General features: G+C 40.5%; 1 protein-coding gene across 3 annotated transcripts in view; it reads left to right on the forward strand.

Annotated features, from left to right (window-relative positions):
- The first annotated feature begins 3,639 nt into the window (after nt 1–3,639).
- Nucleotides 3,640–15,067, forward strand: part of GDPD1 (glycerophosphodiester phosphodiesterase domain containing 1) — a 50,708-nt gene continuing 39,280 nt past the window's right edge. The window contains exon 1 of one of the 3 annotated variants that reach the window (XM_024980440.2): nt 3,640–4,217. In XM_024980440.2, coding sequence (XP_024836208.1) covers nt 4,076–4,217 — 142 coding nt within the window. In that variant the 5' untranslated portion in view covers nt 3,640–4,075. The remainder of the gene's footprint in view (nt 4,218–15,067) is intronic. The other 2 variants (XR_003030725.2, NM_001435055.1) reach the window with 2 other exon arrangements.

Genomic DNA, 15,067 nt, shown 5'->3' on the forward strand with positions numbered 1-15,067 from the left:
TGTGCTCATTTCCTTTCTTGGTTTAAAAGATGTCTTATTAATTTTGGCACCCCTATAAATTCCCATCAAAATATGGCATTCGTCTTGGAAGACTTCTCTCATCATATTGGTGCAATTTTTAAAAGATGCCTTTCTTCTGTTACACTTCATTTGTTCTTTCATTAATGTTTCATTGGAAGTTTTGGGCCTCCAATAAGGCATATGTACTCCGGCTTGGTTATTTATTTTGAATAATTCTGTATACTGTCCCCAAATTTGTTGGTAATGTTTTAGAGAAGTGAGAAATGGAGTATTTCCTGCCATATCAATAAACAAAGGATGTTACCGTCATTGGCAGTTGTAGCCACTGTGGGTGGTGAGCTGGTGAGCCCTGAGGGAATGAAGGAAGGAAAGAATACCTCCATCTAGCAGCCATCAGTCTGCAGCCACTGCTTATGGTGAGCCCTGAGGAAACTCAGGATGTTTGGAAGACACTGGATACTGCCCCCAGATAGCTGAGGTACATATCAAAGAAATGATTTCAGTGAGCCAGACTCTTGCATGTTCCCATATATAGAAAGGCACTGAATTCCTTAACTTGGAATATCTGGTTTTCTTTTGAGGTTCAGACTACCTGCCCTTTGTGGCAAAACTTCTATATAACCTGGCTCCAACCCTCCCCTCCTCAGAGCAATTCTCACAGGGTTATCTCCCGGGCTTGAAGTCTTAAAATTCTTTCTCCCCATCCCCCACCCCCAATAAAACATAACTCTCAACTTTTATGTTGTGAATTTGTTTTAAGTCCACAGAAGGAAAGAATTCTATCTTTTGACATAACACTTTACTTATATAGGATATATATACACACACACACACATTTTTTTTTTTTACACTGGCTATGCTGTGCAGCTTGCAGAATTGAACCTGGGCCACAGCAATGAAAGCATTGAATCCTAACAAGTAGGCCACCAGGGAACTCTCTAGGTTACTTTTAATACTTTGATTTTACTTCTTTAGATCCTCAAAACACTGCTTTGAGGTTAGATGTTATTATCTCAAGTTTTATAAATGTGAAACTGAGGCCAAAACTAAGTGATATGCCCAAAGTCACTCAGTTTGTAAATGGTATAGCTGTGTCTATGGGTTCTAAGTTCAAAGCTCTATCTGACTAATGGTACCTCTATAGTTGAAGGTTAGTCTTAGTTACATATTTTTTTCCCTGGTAGTATTTATCATATACTTGTTGTTTAGTCTCTAAATCATGTCTGACTCTTTTGTGACCCCATGGACTGTAACCTGCCAGGCTCCTCTGTCAATGCAATTTTCCAGGCAGGAATACTGGAGTGGGTTGCCATTTCCTCTTCCAGGGGATCTTCCAGACCCAGGGATTGAACCTGAGTCTCCTGTTTGGTGGCAGATTCTTTACCATTGAGCCACCTGGGAAGCCCTAATCATATATATATATGTCTGTACTAATCATAAAATAGTCATCAAATTTAAAGAAAATTGCTGTCAAGTGACATTTTAGAAGAGGGAAACAAACATGAGCACAGCAAATCTATAGGATATAATTTGACAGCCCTCAACAGATGAACAGGGAGGCCTGGCATGCTGCGATTCATGGGGTCGCAAAGAGTTGGACACGACTGAGCAACTGAACTGACTGAAACAGATACTTTCCCTAATTCCTAACAAAGCAGTAGTTTTCAACTTGTGAGTTTCCTTAAATTAAAAAAAAAAAAAATGGAACTTGCAATAACATATATAAAGATTACGTTAAATAAGACAAGGTAGTATGGGCCCAGGGACTGGCTCACAGAACACAGAAACAAACAGATGTAAGGACACCTAGTTATTCATATGGGGGAAAAAATTAAATTCCTACTTCACAACTTTCATCAAAGTCAATTTCAGATGTATCAAGGGCTTAAATGTGAAATGTGATATTTCAAAACATTTCCTTAAAAAGTTTTTAAGTTTGCTTGTATTTGGAATTTTTTATACTTAGTTCTCTTTCTTCTATAAAGGCTTTATCATTTCTTTGGGTATACTGGTGTTAAACCAAAAAATAAGACTACTATTAATCTCGGAGAAGCAGTAGTGAGCAGTGGCATGAAGTGAGAGCTTAATTCCCTGCCCAGGAATTGAAACTGGGTAGCCTGGATGAAAACCAGAAATCCTAGCCACCAAACCAGCAAGGGCTAGAGGCCGGAAGCTATATATTTCACTGGCTCTAGTACCCAGTGAAAAATGCATTTCTCACGGAGGCAAAAACTTTAAATGCAAGTACAAAGTATATTATCAGAGACAGCACAACAACAAATGGGAGAGCACACAGGAACAGCTAAGATAGAAGCAAGGCAGAGATGCACACCTGGAGAGAAAAGGTGTGGGTGTCCTCCCCAGGGAGGAGTGGCAGTACCGGGGTGGCTAAGTCATTTCTATAGGACAGTTCTGGTTTTTTGTTTACCTTTGGCCAATTATCTGGTTTCTTTTTCCACACCTGACCTACCCTAGCACCCTCTCCAACATGTGTATGCAACTTTTTTCCAAGTTGGATTCCAGCCCAGAGTCCTATGTGGGAGCCTTAGCGTCACATATTATGGGGTGGTGCCCTCTTCTTTTTGACCCCCAAGGAGCCTTTCTCCACCTGTGAAATGTCTCCCTTGCCCCAAGGATGGGAAATATATGACGTCCTGACCCTTTACTCAAACAAGGTTTAGCCCCTCTCTGTTGCTGTCATGACTATATTAAGGTGACACAGGAGACAAAGCCTGGCTATTTACTCTATTTGTGATGTTACTTCCATTTCAGAGGGCAAATGGGAGCCCATCTATCTCCTGTCTCAGGGAATGCAAACTGGAGGCTAATTTTAAATGTCCAGCCTGAAGCCCATCTTTTTTTCATCCCAAGAAACAGGAGACCAGTTGTAAATACCTAGCCTGGGGCCCATCTACCTCCTGCCTCACTATGATGGTGAACTGATGTAAAAGTCTTTTTCTGCTACTTTTTAAAATCTACTGAAGGCCTTTGTTTTCAAGAATCCTCTAAATTTTATTAAATTTATAAAATAAAATTAAATTTTATTTAAATTCCTCTTAAAGGACACAAGAATCTTTGGAAGTCATTATTAACAGAAAGAGTTGTAAGTTATCATTTAGTAAAAATGTTCCTCATTTTTCAGATAAGAAAACAGAAGTTTGCTTCAGGTCAGAGTCACATGATTTTAAATAATCACTCTGCCTTCTACTTCTGTGGGAGATCTGTTCTTATGACCAAATTTTCTTCCTCAGCCCTGGGTTAATTCTTTTGCACTTAAATGTGACTCTTAGAACTATAGTTTGGAATGTGTAGAATGAAAGGGAATTTAGTTTCCAGTCTTCCCAAGACTGAAGTGATAACCTGTAACACTGTCAACGTTTCCTTATTTTTGAACAAGTCCACAAATATTTGTCGACCATGTCCGAGGAACGAAGTTTGCAATTTCAGAGAAATGTGCGAAGAGCCATCTCTCAAATATTTGACTGATAAACTGGCACCTCGCATATGTGCGACAACGGAGAAAGTTCTCGCTTGGCTAGACAAATGGGTGTGTTTATTATTCGCTTTAATAAGCCTTAACTCCTCCTGCGGTAAGAGTTCTTTGCATTTCCTCGAGCAGAGGCTAACGACGCGACCCGGAGTGATTCTTTTCTGACGTGGACTTTCTAATTACGTCAGGCCTTCCTGAAGGCTCTCCTTGAACAGCCTTTTGTGTGGGAACGACGGCAGAGGCACTGGCGGGTTTCCAAGCTTTCTCCTTTATAAGGCCGCGAGCCGGACCACAAAGCTAGGTGACAGACGCCCGCGCTGGGACCTCCGCAGGCTCCTACCGGAGCGCGCCTGCGTGCCGGGGCTCCTTTGTTGCTCGGCTGCCCGAGTCCGGCTGCGCGTGCGCGGTGGGCAGGCGCCGACAAGTGCGCTGCACCGCGGGCGCCGGCTGGGGGCGAGCAGATCTCGAGCAGCAGCCGCCGCCGCCGCCGGCGCAGCCGTTGCGACCGTATCAGCGGAGTTCAGAGGGCCAGGCGGCGGGAGGCTTCCTCACACGGGGGCTGAGATGTCGTCCACCGCGGCTTTTTACCTCCTCTCCACCCTGGGAGGGTACTTGGTGACTTCATTCTTGTTGCTCAAATACCCGACCTTGCTGCACCAGCGAAAGAAGCAACGATTCCTCAGTAAACACATCTCTCACCGCGGAGGTGAGAGGGGTCCCCAAAAACCAGATGGCGGAAGTGGGGGAGGCTCCCCCCACCCTACCCCCCGGTCCCGCGATTGGAGCTGAGGCTCCTCGGCAAAAGGCAGGCGGGTGGAAATACGTGTGAATCTGAGGAAGGATGGGCGTGTGTGAACTGAGGGTCCCCTGGAGGTAAAGACAATGTGAAGGGGAGGTCTTCTGAAGGAAAGAGAGGGTCTTGAAACTGAGCCAAGGTGGGAATCTCTTGGGGGCAGGGAAGTCAGGGGTTCTCCGAAGGAGGAAGGACCGGGGTGAGAATGAACGGTAGATGGGAGACTTCTCGGCGAAGGGAAGGATAATCTCAGGGTCGCTTCCCTGCAGCGGAGGCACCAGTGGGGAGCCCCGGGCCGATCCGCGGGCATCCTGCCGGGGGAACCCGGGAACAGACTTGTTCCGAGACAAGCCAGTGGCGGAGCTTGTGGGAAGATGGGGCGAACTGCTTTCCAGGGCCGAGGAGCTGCGTGAACGTGGAGCGTGGTGCAGCCCGGGCATCCGCAGTCCCTGGGGGCCGGTCCCAGTTCTCCACCCCTCCATCCCTCCTCCTGAGCAGGGTAACTGAGAAGAGGGGGAATCCAAGTTCCCGAGCCGGGGACACTTCCCAAGGTCACAGTTAGAGCTTGAGCTGGACTGGGACAAGAAACGGGGGTGTCCTGATTCCCAAGGCTTCAAACCTCGCACCTATTTTTTTTTTCCCCAACCCCACCTTGCACCCCAGGAGTGACGTGTGGATTTCCAAAAAAAAAAAAAAGATTGGGTTTTGTGACAGGACCTTATTGTTTGAAGACAACAAAGAAGTTTCTTTTGAAACAGTGCCTTGCCAGAAGGAACCTAGATAGTTCCCCCTCTCATTTCTCAGACAGCAGGCCACATCTTTGCCTCTTCATTATTGTGTAATAATATGCTTTTATTTTCATTTCAAGTATGATGTATAAGATGTTGTAAGTTTGGATTATTTCATTCAGTTTTAGCTGTTCTTTAGAGCTGAATGTTAAACTAGGTTAAAATTGCTTGGAATTTACTTGAAATGGTAAATTCTAGGAGTTTACAGTCAAAAATTTAATTTAGTACCATTACTCCTTTTGTTAATAAAAATGGGCCAGGAATAGTCAGTCAGTTCAGTCACTCAGTCGTGTCCAACTCTTTGCAACCCCATGAACTGCAGCACACCAGGCCTCCCTGTCCATCACCAACTCCCGGAGTTTACCCAAACTCTTGTCGATTGAGTCGGTGATGCCATCCAACCATCTCATCCTCTGTGGTCCCATTCTCCTCCCGCCCTCAATCTTTCCCAGCATCAGGGTCTTTTCAAATGAGTCAGCTCTTCGCATCAGGTGGCCAAAATATTGGAGCTTCAGCTTCAACATCAGTCCCTCCAATGAACACCCAGGACTGATCTCCTTTAGGATGGACTGATTGGATCTCCTTGCAGGCCAGGAATAAGGTTTTAAATATCACAGAAGTACATTTGCACGCTGCTGTAAAATCTGTATAATTTTATCAGTTAAACAAACGTAGGACTTCCCAGGTGGTCCAGTGGTTAGGACTTGCACTTCCAATGCAATGAGCGTGGACTGAAGCGACTTAGCAGCAGCAGCAGCAGCATGCCCTGTGGTGTGCCAAAAGAGAAGATAAAGTACTAAATAGTGACTTCAATGGTTATGCTAGTCTCCCACTCATGAAAACTATCAAAGATTTTAAGGGATCTATCACCAGCTAAATGACATGTTAGTTCTCATTTGGTTTACCTATATTTTAATAGATACAGAAGTAAACTGTAGGTAAAGCCAAAATACAACTTTTGTGTTTGAGTTGTCCCTGTAGAAGTATTTTCAATGGTAGTAGTCATTACCTGCTGACTTTTAAATCAGTAAATCAGTGTTTACTGATTTAAAAAAAAAAAAAGTATGCTTACTAAAAACCCAAATCAAAACAAAATAAAACTAGATCTTCTTAAAAAGCTTTCTAAACTGTCATTGTGGGTGATCTAGATTTTATTTCAGAAGAAATAATATTGTTAACTCTGTAGGATATGAAATCTATGTACAGTCCTGAAGCACTTAGTAAGTTCCTGTGTGATAGTGCTTAATATATTTTTTGTTGAGTATGTATATCAAAGAATACAGTTGAACCAGAGTGATAGAGAATATATTTACTAAAAACCACTTTGGAACTCAAGATAGTAAGTTTCTGGAAAATAATAGACTAGGAAGCAGTCAGCTTCTACTTGCTTTTTATTTTTCTCTTGGACACTGATAATAGCAAGTGGTGCTATCTGTGCATATTTCTCCATGCATATCATCAACATTGCAGATAACGTATTTCATGTAACCCAGGTGTATAACCACTCCAAGATTGAAACATTGATCACGATAGGTGTATAAAGTATATACACCTGAATTGCTTTAACTTAAAAAAACTGTTACTGTATACTGTTATGTCTCTATAAAAGCATTATCACCTGAGTCAGATTCTGGATCTATAACTAGTTAGCCTTGGGAATAAGCTTCAGTTTTAGTTTCCTTATCTATAAATGTAAACCATTTACCTTGCTTCCCTTTGGGTTGTTATGAGGATTAGGTGTACAGAAAGCACTTTGAATGCCATAGAATTGTTTAGAAATGTAAGCATGGATACATGGGGTCACATTCATATTTTGCAATAGAACTTTGACTTGAATGAGGAAAAAATGAGATCACCAGTGTACTTAATGTTTTCAAAGTTTTAATGAACACTTTGGCTTTTTGCTGATTGATTGTCCTTGAAAGTAGAAAATGCTTTGTTTTAAAAATTAAATGGTATAGGCCTGCTTTGTTCTTACCTAGGTAACACGTAGGTTGTATTGCATTATATTGTGGTAGGATATCTGCTTCCCTTATTAGACTGTGAGTTCCTCAAGAGCCGATTTTAGATTTTATTAATGCTTGAGTCTCTAGCCTCTAGTACAAATTGTAACCTACACTTAAAATAATAGCTTATTGTCTGCTAATTATCTACTTTGTGCTGGGTACTTTCCGTGTGTTTCCTAATCTATTTGTCCAAAGAACACTTTTTGTAACTACAGTGTATTGATGAACCCACTTCAGTGTTCTTGCCTGGAGAATCCCAGGGATGGAGGAGTCTGGTGGGCTGCCGTCTATGGGGTCGCACAGAGTCGGACACAACTGAAGCAACTTAGCAGCAGCAGTGTATTAATGAAATACCAATAAGATCAAAGATGTACGCCTTGGATTAAATCAAGAGCAAGCCATACTCTCAAAGGCTATTTTTATTGTTTCTCAATGACATTGTGAATTTTAATATTTTTGACAGTTGCGTAAGTAATTCATGTTCATTGTATTAATGGAAAATTTGGAAAATAATAGAAATGAAAAAAGAAAAAGTAGTTCCTAAAACTCACTATCCGTAGACATAATCTTTGTTAACATTTTGAAGTACATATTTTAAGTACGTATTTTGAAGTATTCCCTTTTAAAATATATTTTTAAATATATCCTTTAAGTACATATTTTACTACCCTTGGAATCATACTATGTATATACTTATTTCAGATGCCCACTAAGTTAACTAGAGTTAGGATAGCAGGGAAATAACTTTCTCATACTTCCTAACCTATTTCTATGGACCAATTAAAATAAGCAGTAGGGTTTACTAGGGTTCAATGGCAAAGAATTTAAAAAAAAAATCAACTGATAAAATCCTCACCTGACCTTTTAATCTTTCACCCATGGTTACAAGGCAAAGTATTGCCCAAATCGGGGCATTTTGCCACAGATTGATTTAGCAGGTGATAAGTTTGAGGGTAAATATTGCTGATGGACACTGGTTATTTCTGAGTCCTAAACTTTAATTCCTCAAGGAGGAAATTGAAGCATCTGTTTGAGTCTCAGAGTGTCACTAGAAGTAACGTTCTGCAGTTGCACCCTGAAACATATTCTGCACGGCAGGGTATCAGTTCTTTTCAGCTTCTCTGTTTTCTCTGCATTCCTGTTTTCAGGGAAATCTTCCTTACTTGTCAGTGAAGACTTTTTTCCCAACTCGCTTGTTCCTACTGATATCTTGCTAACAGTGGAATCATTCATCCTTTATCTTCCCAGGTGGCATTAGTGGTAAAGAACACACCTGCCAATGCAGGAGGTGTAGGAGATGCGGGTTCCATCCCTGGGTCTGGAAGATCCCCTGGAGAAGGAAACGGTAACCCACTCCAGTATGCTTGCTGAAGGATCCCCATGGATAGAGGAGCCCGGCAGGCTACTATCCATAGGGTAACAAAGAGTTGGACATGACTGAAGTGACTTAGCATGCACACATTTTCCTGCTTAATAAAGTAGACTAAAATGTACAGTTATTTTCAGCAATGGCTGTGCATATATATTAAACTGTATACATATATCTTAAACTATATACAAACTTGGAAAAATTGAATGTCGTTACAGAAAAATGTGAAAGTATAATCAGATAGATAGCAAAAAACACATGGAAAAGAGCACACATGAGGTGATTAGTTGGTAAGTGCTGCCACTGTATCAATATATACTTTGAATATCATCCTTCTGTGCTACTGATGTGTTTAAATTTTTTCTTATGTCTGCAAATATAAATCTCGCTGATATTTTCCCTAAAAAAAGAATTCTGCAGTGTTCAGGGATCCCACATATTGAGAAATGTTCTTTTGTATATACCATCTCTAGTCCTTAAATGGAGAAGGCAATGGCAACCCACTCCAGTACTCTTGCCTGAAAAATCCCATGGACGGAGGAGCCTGGTAGGCTGCAGTCCACGAGGTCGCGAAGAGTCGGACACGACTGAGCGCCCTCACTTTCACTTTTCACTTTCATGCATTGGAGAAGGAAATGGCAGCCCACTCCAGTGTTCTTGCCTGGAGAATCCCAGGGATGGCGGAGCCTGGTGGGCTGCCGTTTCTGGGGTCGCACAGAGTTGGACACAACTGAAATGACTTGGCAGCAGCAGCAGTCCTTAAAAGCTCTTTATACTCTTACAGCAATCATATATACTGTTTCCAAGGTGCACTATAAATATTGAATTAATGTGTGAGTTTAGAAGTGAAGGAACTCAACTTTGTTGCTTGATTTATTGAATAGCTCCTTTTTAAGTTAAGATAGGATGATGTCTTCCAACATTAAAATGTTTTATTTGCACTAAACTGTCTTCTCCAGTATCAGAAAATATTTAATTTGGAAGTTCTTTTGTGGCTGGAGCACATGGTCATGTTTGTCATTGGTTTTATAAACATCACACACATATAGCATGTATACAAAAGATGTTGATGGTGGTGATTGGAGGCTAACTGTAAAATAGGTCTAAACGGGTCTACAATGTTTACTGAATGTTGTTGTTGTTTAGTTGCTAAGTTGTGTCTGACTCTTTTGCGACCCCATGAATTATAGCCCACCAGGCTCCTCTGTCCATGAAATTTCCCAGGCAGGAATAATGGAATGGTTTGCCATTTCCTTTTCCAGGGAATTTTCCCAATCCAGGGATCGAGCCCACATCTCCTAAATTGGCAGGAAGATTCTTTACCTCTGAGCTACCAGGGAAACCTTGTTGAATGTTTACTGGTATATAAAACATTTGGGAGGTAAAAAAGGAAACTGAACAGATATTTCTTTCCTTTTCTGTATTTACATCTAACAAAAAATACAAAAGAGAATGTTTCCTTTACTTTTCCTATCCTAACAGATATTAACCACTCACAAAGTAACTATGAAGCACTATAAGAGGAAAAATTAACACTGAATGAATTGGAAGGTATAGCTTTGTATAGTGTTGGGAAGTGATGGTTTCTCAAAGAAATAGAAAATATGAACTGGTGAAGAGGGAGGCAGGAGGACATGAGCAGAGAAATTATAAACAAATTATAGTAGAAGAGCATGTAAAATATATTCTCATTCTCTACTACATTTCATAATTAATTAAAAATTAAACTTGTTTCCATGTAGAGTGGTTATTTGCAAAATCAGATATTAAGCCAGACATCCCCTGCTTATTGAAGGAAAAGAAAAACTAATAGCAAGCGTGCTTTATGAATGATGTTACGATAATTGGCAAGAGAAGAAATTCAAACCATTTCATGAGAGAAGAGCTATCACCAAATAATTCCTTAGAGAGGAGTGGCAGACTTTTAAATTAGTCCCTTAGTTACTCCCCAGGCTTTCACCATATGAATCTAACAAGTAATTTGTGGGTATTATCGTTGTGGGATTTATCTTCAAGCTTTGCAAGCAAGTATAAGAATATGGAAATAAGGGACAACATTAATAATATATTTGTAAAGCTGAAATAAAGAGATATATGACTGCCAGCATAGAAACTGCAGCATAGTTAGTAGTAAAAAGTGTGGGATCTGAAGTCATACTGCTTATGCTTGAATCTCAGTTCCCCTTGTTGGCTTATGTGACCTCACCTAATCTTATTTCTGGAGATAGTAATGCTTGGCATGATTGTGGGCATTTTAATGAAATAATGTAGAGAGCACTAAGCACAGTATCTAGCTTCTCTTAATTATTAATATCTTGACCACCTTTTTAATATTTTATTCAGTACCAGCTATTTCATAAACTTGTAAAGTAGATCAGAGGTCTTAAGTAGTAATGTTTGCATACTTAAGTTTTTTTTTTGCTATAAGGAGCTCATGATTTCAGCCACAGTCAGCTCCAGGTCTTGTTTTTGCTGGACTACGTAGAGCTTCTTCATCTTCAGCTGGCTCACATCATGAACTCCTTTTTCAAAATTCAGGCTTAAACTGAACAAAGTAGGGAAAACCAGGAGGCCATTCAGGTATGACCTAAATAAAATTCCTTATGATTATACAGTGAAAGTGACAAATAGATTCAAGGGATTAGATCCAATAGAGTGTCTGAAGAACTATGGACGGAGGTTCGTAACATTGTAAAGAAGGCAGTGGTCAAAACTATCTCTAAGAAAAAGAAATGCAAGAAGGCAAAATGGCAAATAGCAGAAAAAAGAAGAGAAGTGAAAGGCAAAGGAGAAAAGGAAACATATACCCATCTAAATCCAAAGAATAGCAAAGAGAGATAAGAAAGCCTTCTTCAGTGATCAATGCAAAGAAATAGAGGAAAACAATAGAATGGGAAAGACTAGTGATCTCTTTGAGAAAATTAGAGATACAAGGGAACATTTCATGCAAAGATGCCCACAACAGAAAATAGAAATGTCAAGGACCTAACAGAAGCAGAAGAGATTAAGAAGAGGTGGCAAGAATACAGAAAAGAACTGTACAGAAAAGGTCTATCATGACCCGGATAACCATGATGGTGTGATCACAAATGACTAGAGCCAGACATCCTGGAATGTGAAGTCAAGTGGACCTTTGGAAGCATTACTATGAACAAAGCTAGTAGAGGTGATGAAATTCCAGCTGAGCTATTTCAAATCCTAAAAGATGATGCTGACAAAGTACACATATTGAGTGCTGCACTCAATATGCCAGCAAATTTGGAAAATTTCAGCAGTGGTCACAGGACTAGAAAAGGTCAGTTTTCATTCTAATCCCAAAGATGGGCAATGCCAAAGAATGTTCAAACTAGTGTACAGTTGTGCTCATTTCACACACTAACAAGGTAATGATCAAAATCCTTCAAGCTAGGCTTCAGCAATGCATGAACCAATAACTTCCAGATGTACAAACTGGATTTAGAAAAGGCAGAAGAACCAGAGATCAAATTACCAACATCTGTTGGATCATAGAAAAAGCAGGAGAATTCCAGAAAAACATCTGCTTCCTTGACTACATTAAAGCCTTTGTGTGGATCACAACAAATTTTGGAAAATTCTTCAAGAGATGGGTATACTAGGCCACCTTACCTGCCTCCTGAGAAACCTGTATGAAGGTCTCTGCTTTTTATTTTTGTTAAAAAATATATATGTATATATTATACATATATATGTATATATACAAAAGCTTTTCTACTACACCTGATAAAGGCTTGAGAAAGAATATAAAAAAAAAGATGGGGAAATTGGAGAACATAAACTAAATGAAATGGGAGCACTGAATATGAAATAGAAAAAGTGAAACAAACTAGGTAAAAGATCATCATATAATCCAGTTGTTTTTAAACGTGACTGCTCATTAGAAACATGTGGAGCTCTGGAGAAAAAAAGCAATTCGTGAGCATTTGTATTTTTCAAAAAATTTCAAGATAATTTTGATATGTATCTGGATTTTAAAAAGTGATTATAGGTTTTTCTATTAGATCCTAGCTTTGGTGATATAGAGTTCTATTATTTTTCTGTTGGCCAATCAGGATATTAATTGTTACATAATCACAATAGTAAAAGATGTTTATCAGTTTTTACAATCAATAGCCAGACAAAAAATAAAAGATAATTACAATTGCAAGCCATAATGGAGACATGATTAATTTAACAATATAAAATAATTACATACAATTTGAGGGGATCAAGCAGAGTGATGTGATAAGTGGAAGTGCATACATGCACGTTTTCATCCACCCAGTCAGTCTGTGTCTTTTGGTTGGTGCATTTAATCCATTTACATTTAAGGTGGGTATTGAAATGTATGAACCTATTACTTTTTTCTTAATTGTTTGGGGTTTATTTTATGTTCTGTAGGTCTTTTTCTTCTCTTGTTCTTCCTGCCTAGAAAAGTTCCCTTAGCATTTGTTGTAAAGCTGGTTTGAATTCTCTTAACTTTTGTTTGTCTGGAAACCTTTGGATTTCTCCATCAAATCGGGAGGAGAGTCTTGCTGCGTAGAGTATTCTTGATTGTAATTTCTTCCCTTTCATCACAGTAAATATATCATGCCCTTCCCTTCTGGCTAGCCTGATTGGAGTTCCCTTGTATGTTATTTGTTGTTTTTCCCCTGTTGTTTTCAATATTTTATCTGTCTTTAATTTTTGTCAGTTTGATTATGTGTTTTGGTGTGTTCCTCCTTGGGTTTATCCTTCCTGGGACTCTGTGCTTCCTGGACTTGGTTGACTATTTCCTTTTCCATGTTCAGGGAGTTCTTAGCTATTATCTCTTCAAATATTTTCTCAGGTCCTTTCTCTCTTCTCCTTCTGAGACCCCTATAAAGCGAATATTGGTGCATTTAATGCTGTCCCAGAGGTCTCAGTCTGTCTTCATTTCCTTTCATTGTTTTTTTATATCCTCTTGTGTGGCACTGGCAGTTTCCACCATTCTGTCTTCCAGGTCATTTATCCATTCTTCTGCTTCAGTTATTCTGCTGTAGATTCCTTCTAGTGTATTATTCATTTCTGTTTGTTCTTCAGTTCTTCTAGGTCTTTGGTAAGCATTTCTTGCCTCTCTCAACCTTTGCCTCCATTCTTTTCCCGAGATCTTGGATCATGCAGCAGTAGCAGTAGCAGGATCATCTTCACTATCATTATTCTGAATTCTTTTTCTGGAAGGTTGCCTATCTCTACTTCATTTAGTTGTTTTTCTGGGATTTTATCTTGTCCCTTCATCTGGGACATAACTTTCTGCTTTTTCATCATGATTAACTCACTTTCTGTAATACAGTTTTTGTTTTAGCTGCTGTGAGACTGTGCTTCTTGCTTCTTCTGTCTGCCCTCTGATGCATGAGGCTAAGAGGCTTGTGTAAGCTTCTTGATGGGAGGGTCTGGCCATGAGAAAAACTGGGTCTTGCTCTTAAAGCAAGGTGGGCAGAGCCTTGCTCACTAAAGCTTTAATCCAGTTACCTCCCTCCCTGATAGTTTTTTGGTCTGAGGTGACCCAGCCCTGGGGTCTACAGGCTCTATGGGAGGATTAATAGTGAAGTCCAAGAAGGCCAAGGGGGACCTTCTAGTGCCTCCGTCCCTGTGGTGAGCCCCTGCTGACCCATGCCTCCACAGGGGTCCCCCGACATGAGCAGGTAGTCTCCTGTGAGGTCACTGCTCCTCTCCTCTGGGTCCTGGTGTGTGTAAAATTTTGTTTGTGCCCTCCAAGACTGGAGTCTCCGTTTCCCTCCATCCCCTGGAAGAGCTCTAATCAAATCCCGCTGACCCATAAGACCAGATTCCCTGAGAATTCCCAGTTCCTTTGTCGGATCCTCAGGCTGGAAAGCCTGATGTGGAGTTCAGAACCTTCATAATAGTGCGAGAACGTCTTTCGTATCATTGTTCTGCAGTCTGTGGGTCACCCACCCTGCGGGTATGAGATTTGATTTAATTGTGATTGTGCCCCTCCTACTGTCTTGCTGCGGCTTCTTTGCCTTTGGACGTGAGGTGTCTTTTTTTAGTGGGTTCCAGCATCCTCCTGTCAGTAGTTGTTCAACAGCTTGTTGCAATTTTGGTGCTCTCGCAGGAGGAGATGAGTGCACGTCCTTCTCCTTGGCCGTCTTGAACCAGAAGCCAAGGTCTCTGCTTTTTTAACAAGCTGTCTAGGTTTGTCTTAGATTTCCTTCCAAGGAGCATTAGTCTTTTAATGTCATGGCTGCAGTCACTGTACACAGTGCTTTTGGAGCCCAAGAAAATAAAATGTCACTTTTTCTGCTTTTTCCCTTTCCATTTGCCACAAAGTGATGGATCAATTTGGAAACAGAAGTAGATGTTTTTCTGGAATTCCCTTGCTTTCTCTATGATCCAGCGAATGTTGGCAATTTGATCTCTGTTTCCTCTGCCTTTTCTAAAGGCAGCTTGTACATCCAAAAGTTCTCGGTTCATGTACTTCTGAAGCCTAGCTTGAAGGATTTTGAGCACTACCTTGCTAGCATGTGAAATGAGTGCAGTTGTAAGATAGTTTGAACATTCTTAGGCATTGCCGTTCTTTGGGATTGGAATGAAAGCTGCCTTTTTCTGTGGATTCACTCGCTG

Source organism: Bos taurus, chromosome 19 (assembly GCF_002263795.3).
Source record: "Bos taurus isolate L1 Dominette 01449 registration number 42190680 breed Hereford chromosome 19, ARS-UCD2.0, whole genome shotgun sequence".
Classification (NCBI taxonomy): Eukaryota; Metazoa; Chordata; class Mammalia; order Artiodactyla; family Bovidae; genus Bos; species Bos taurus.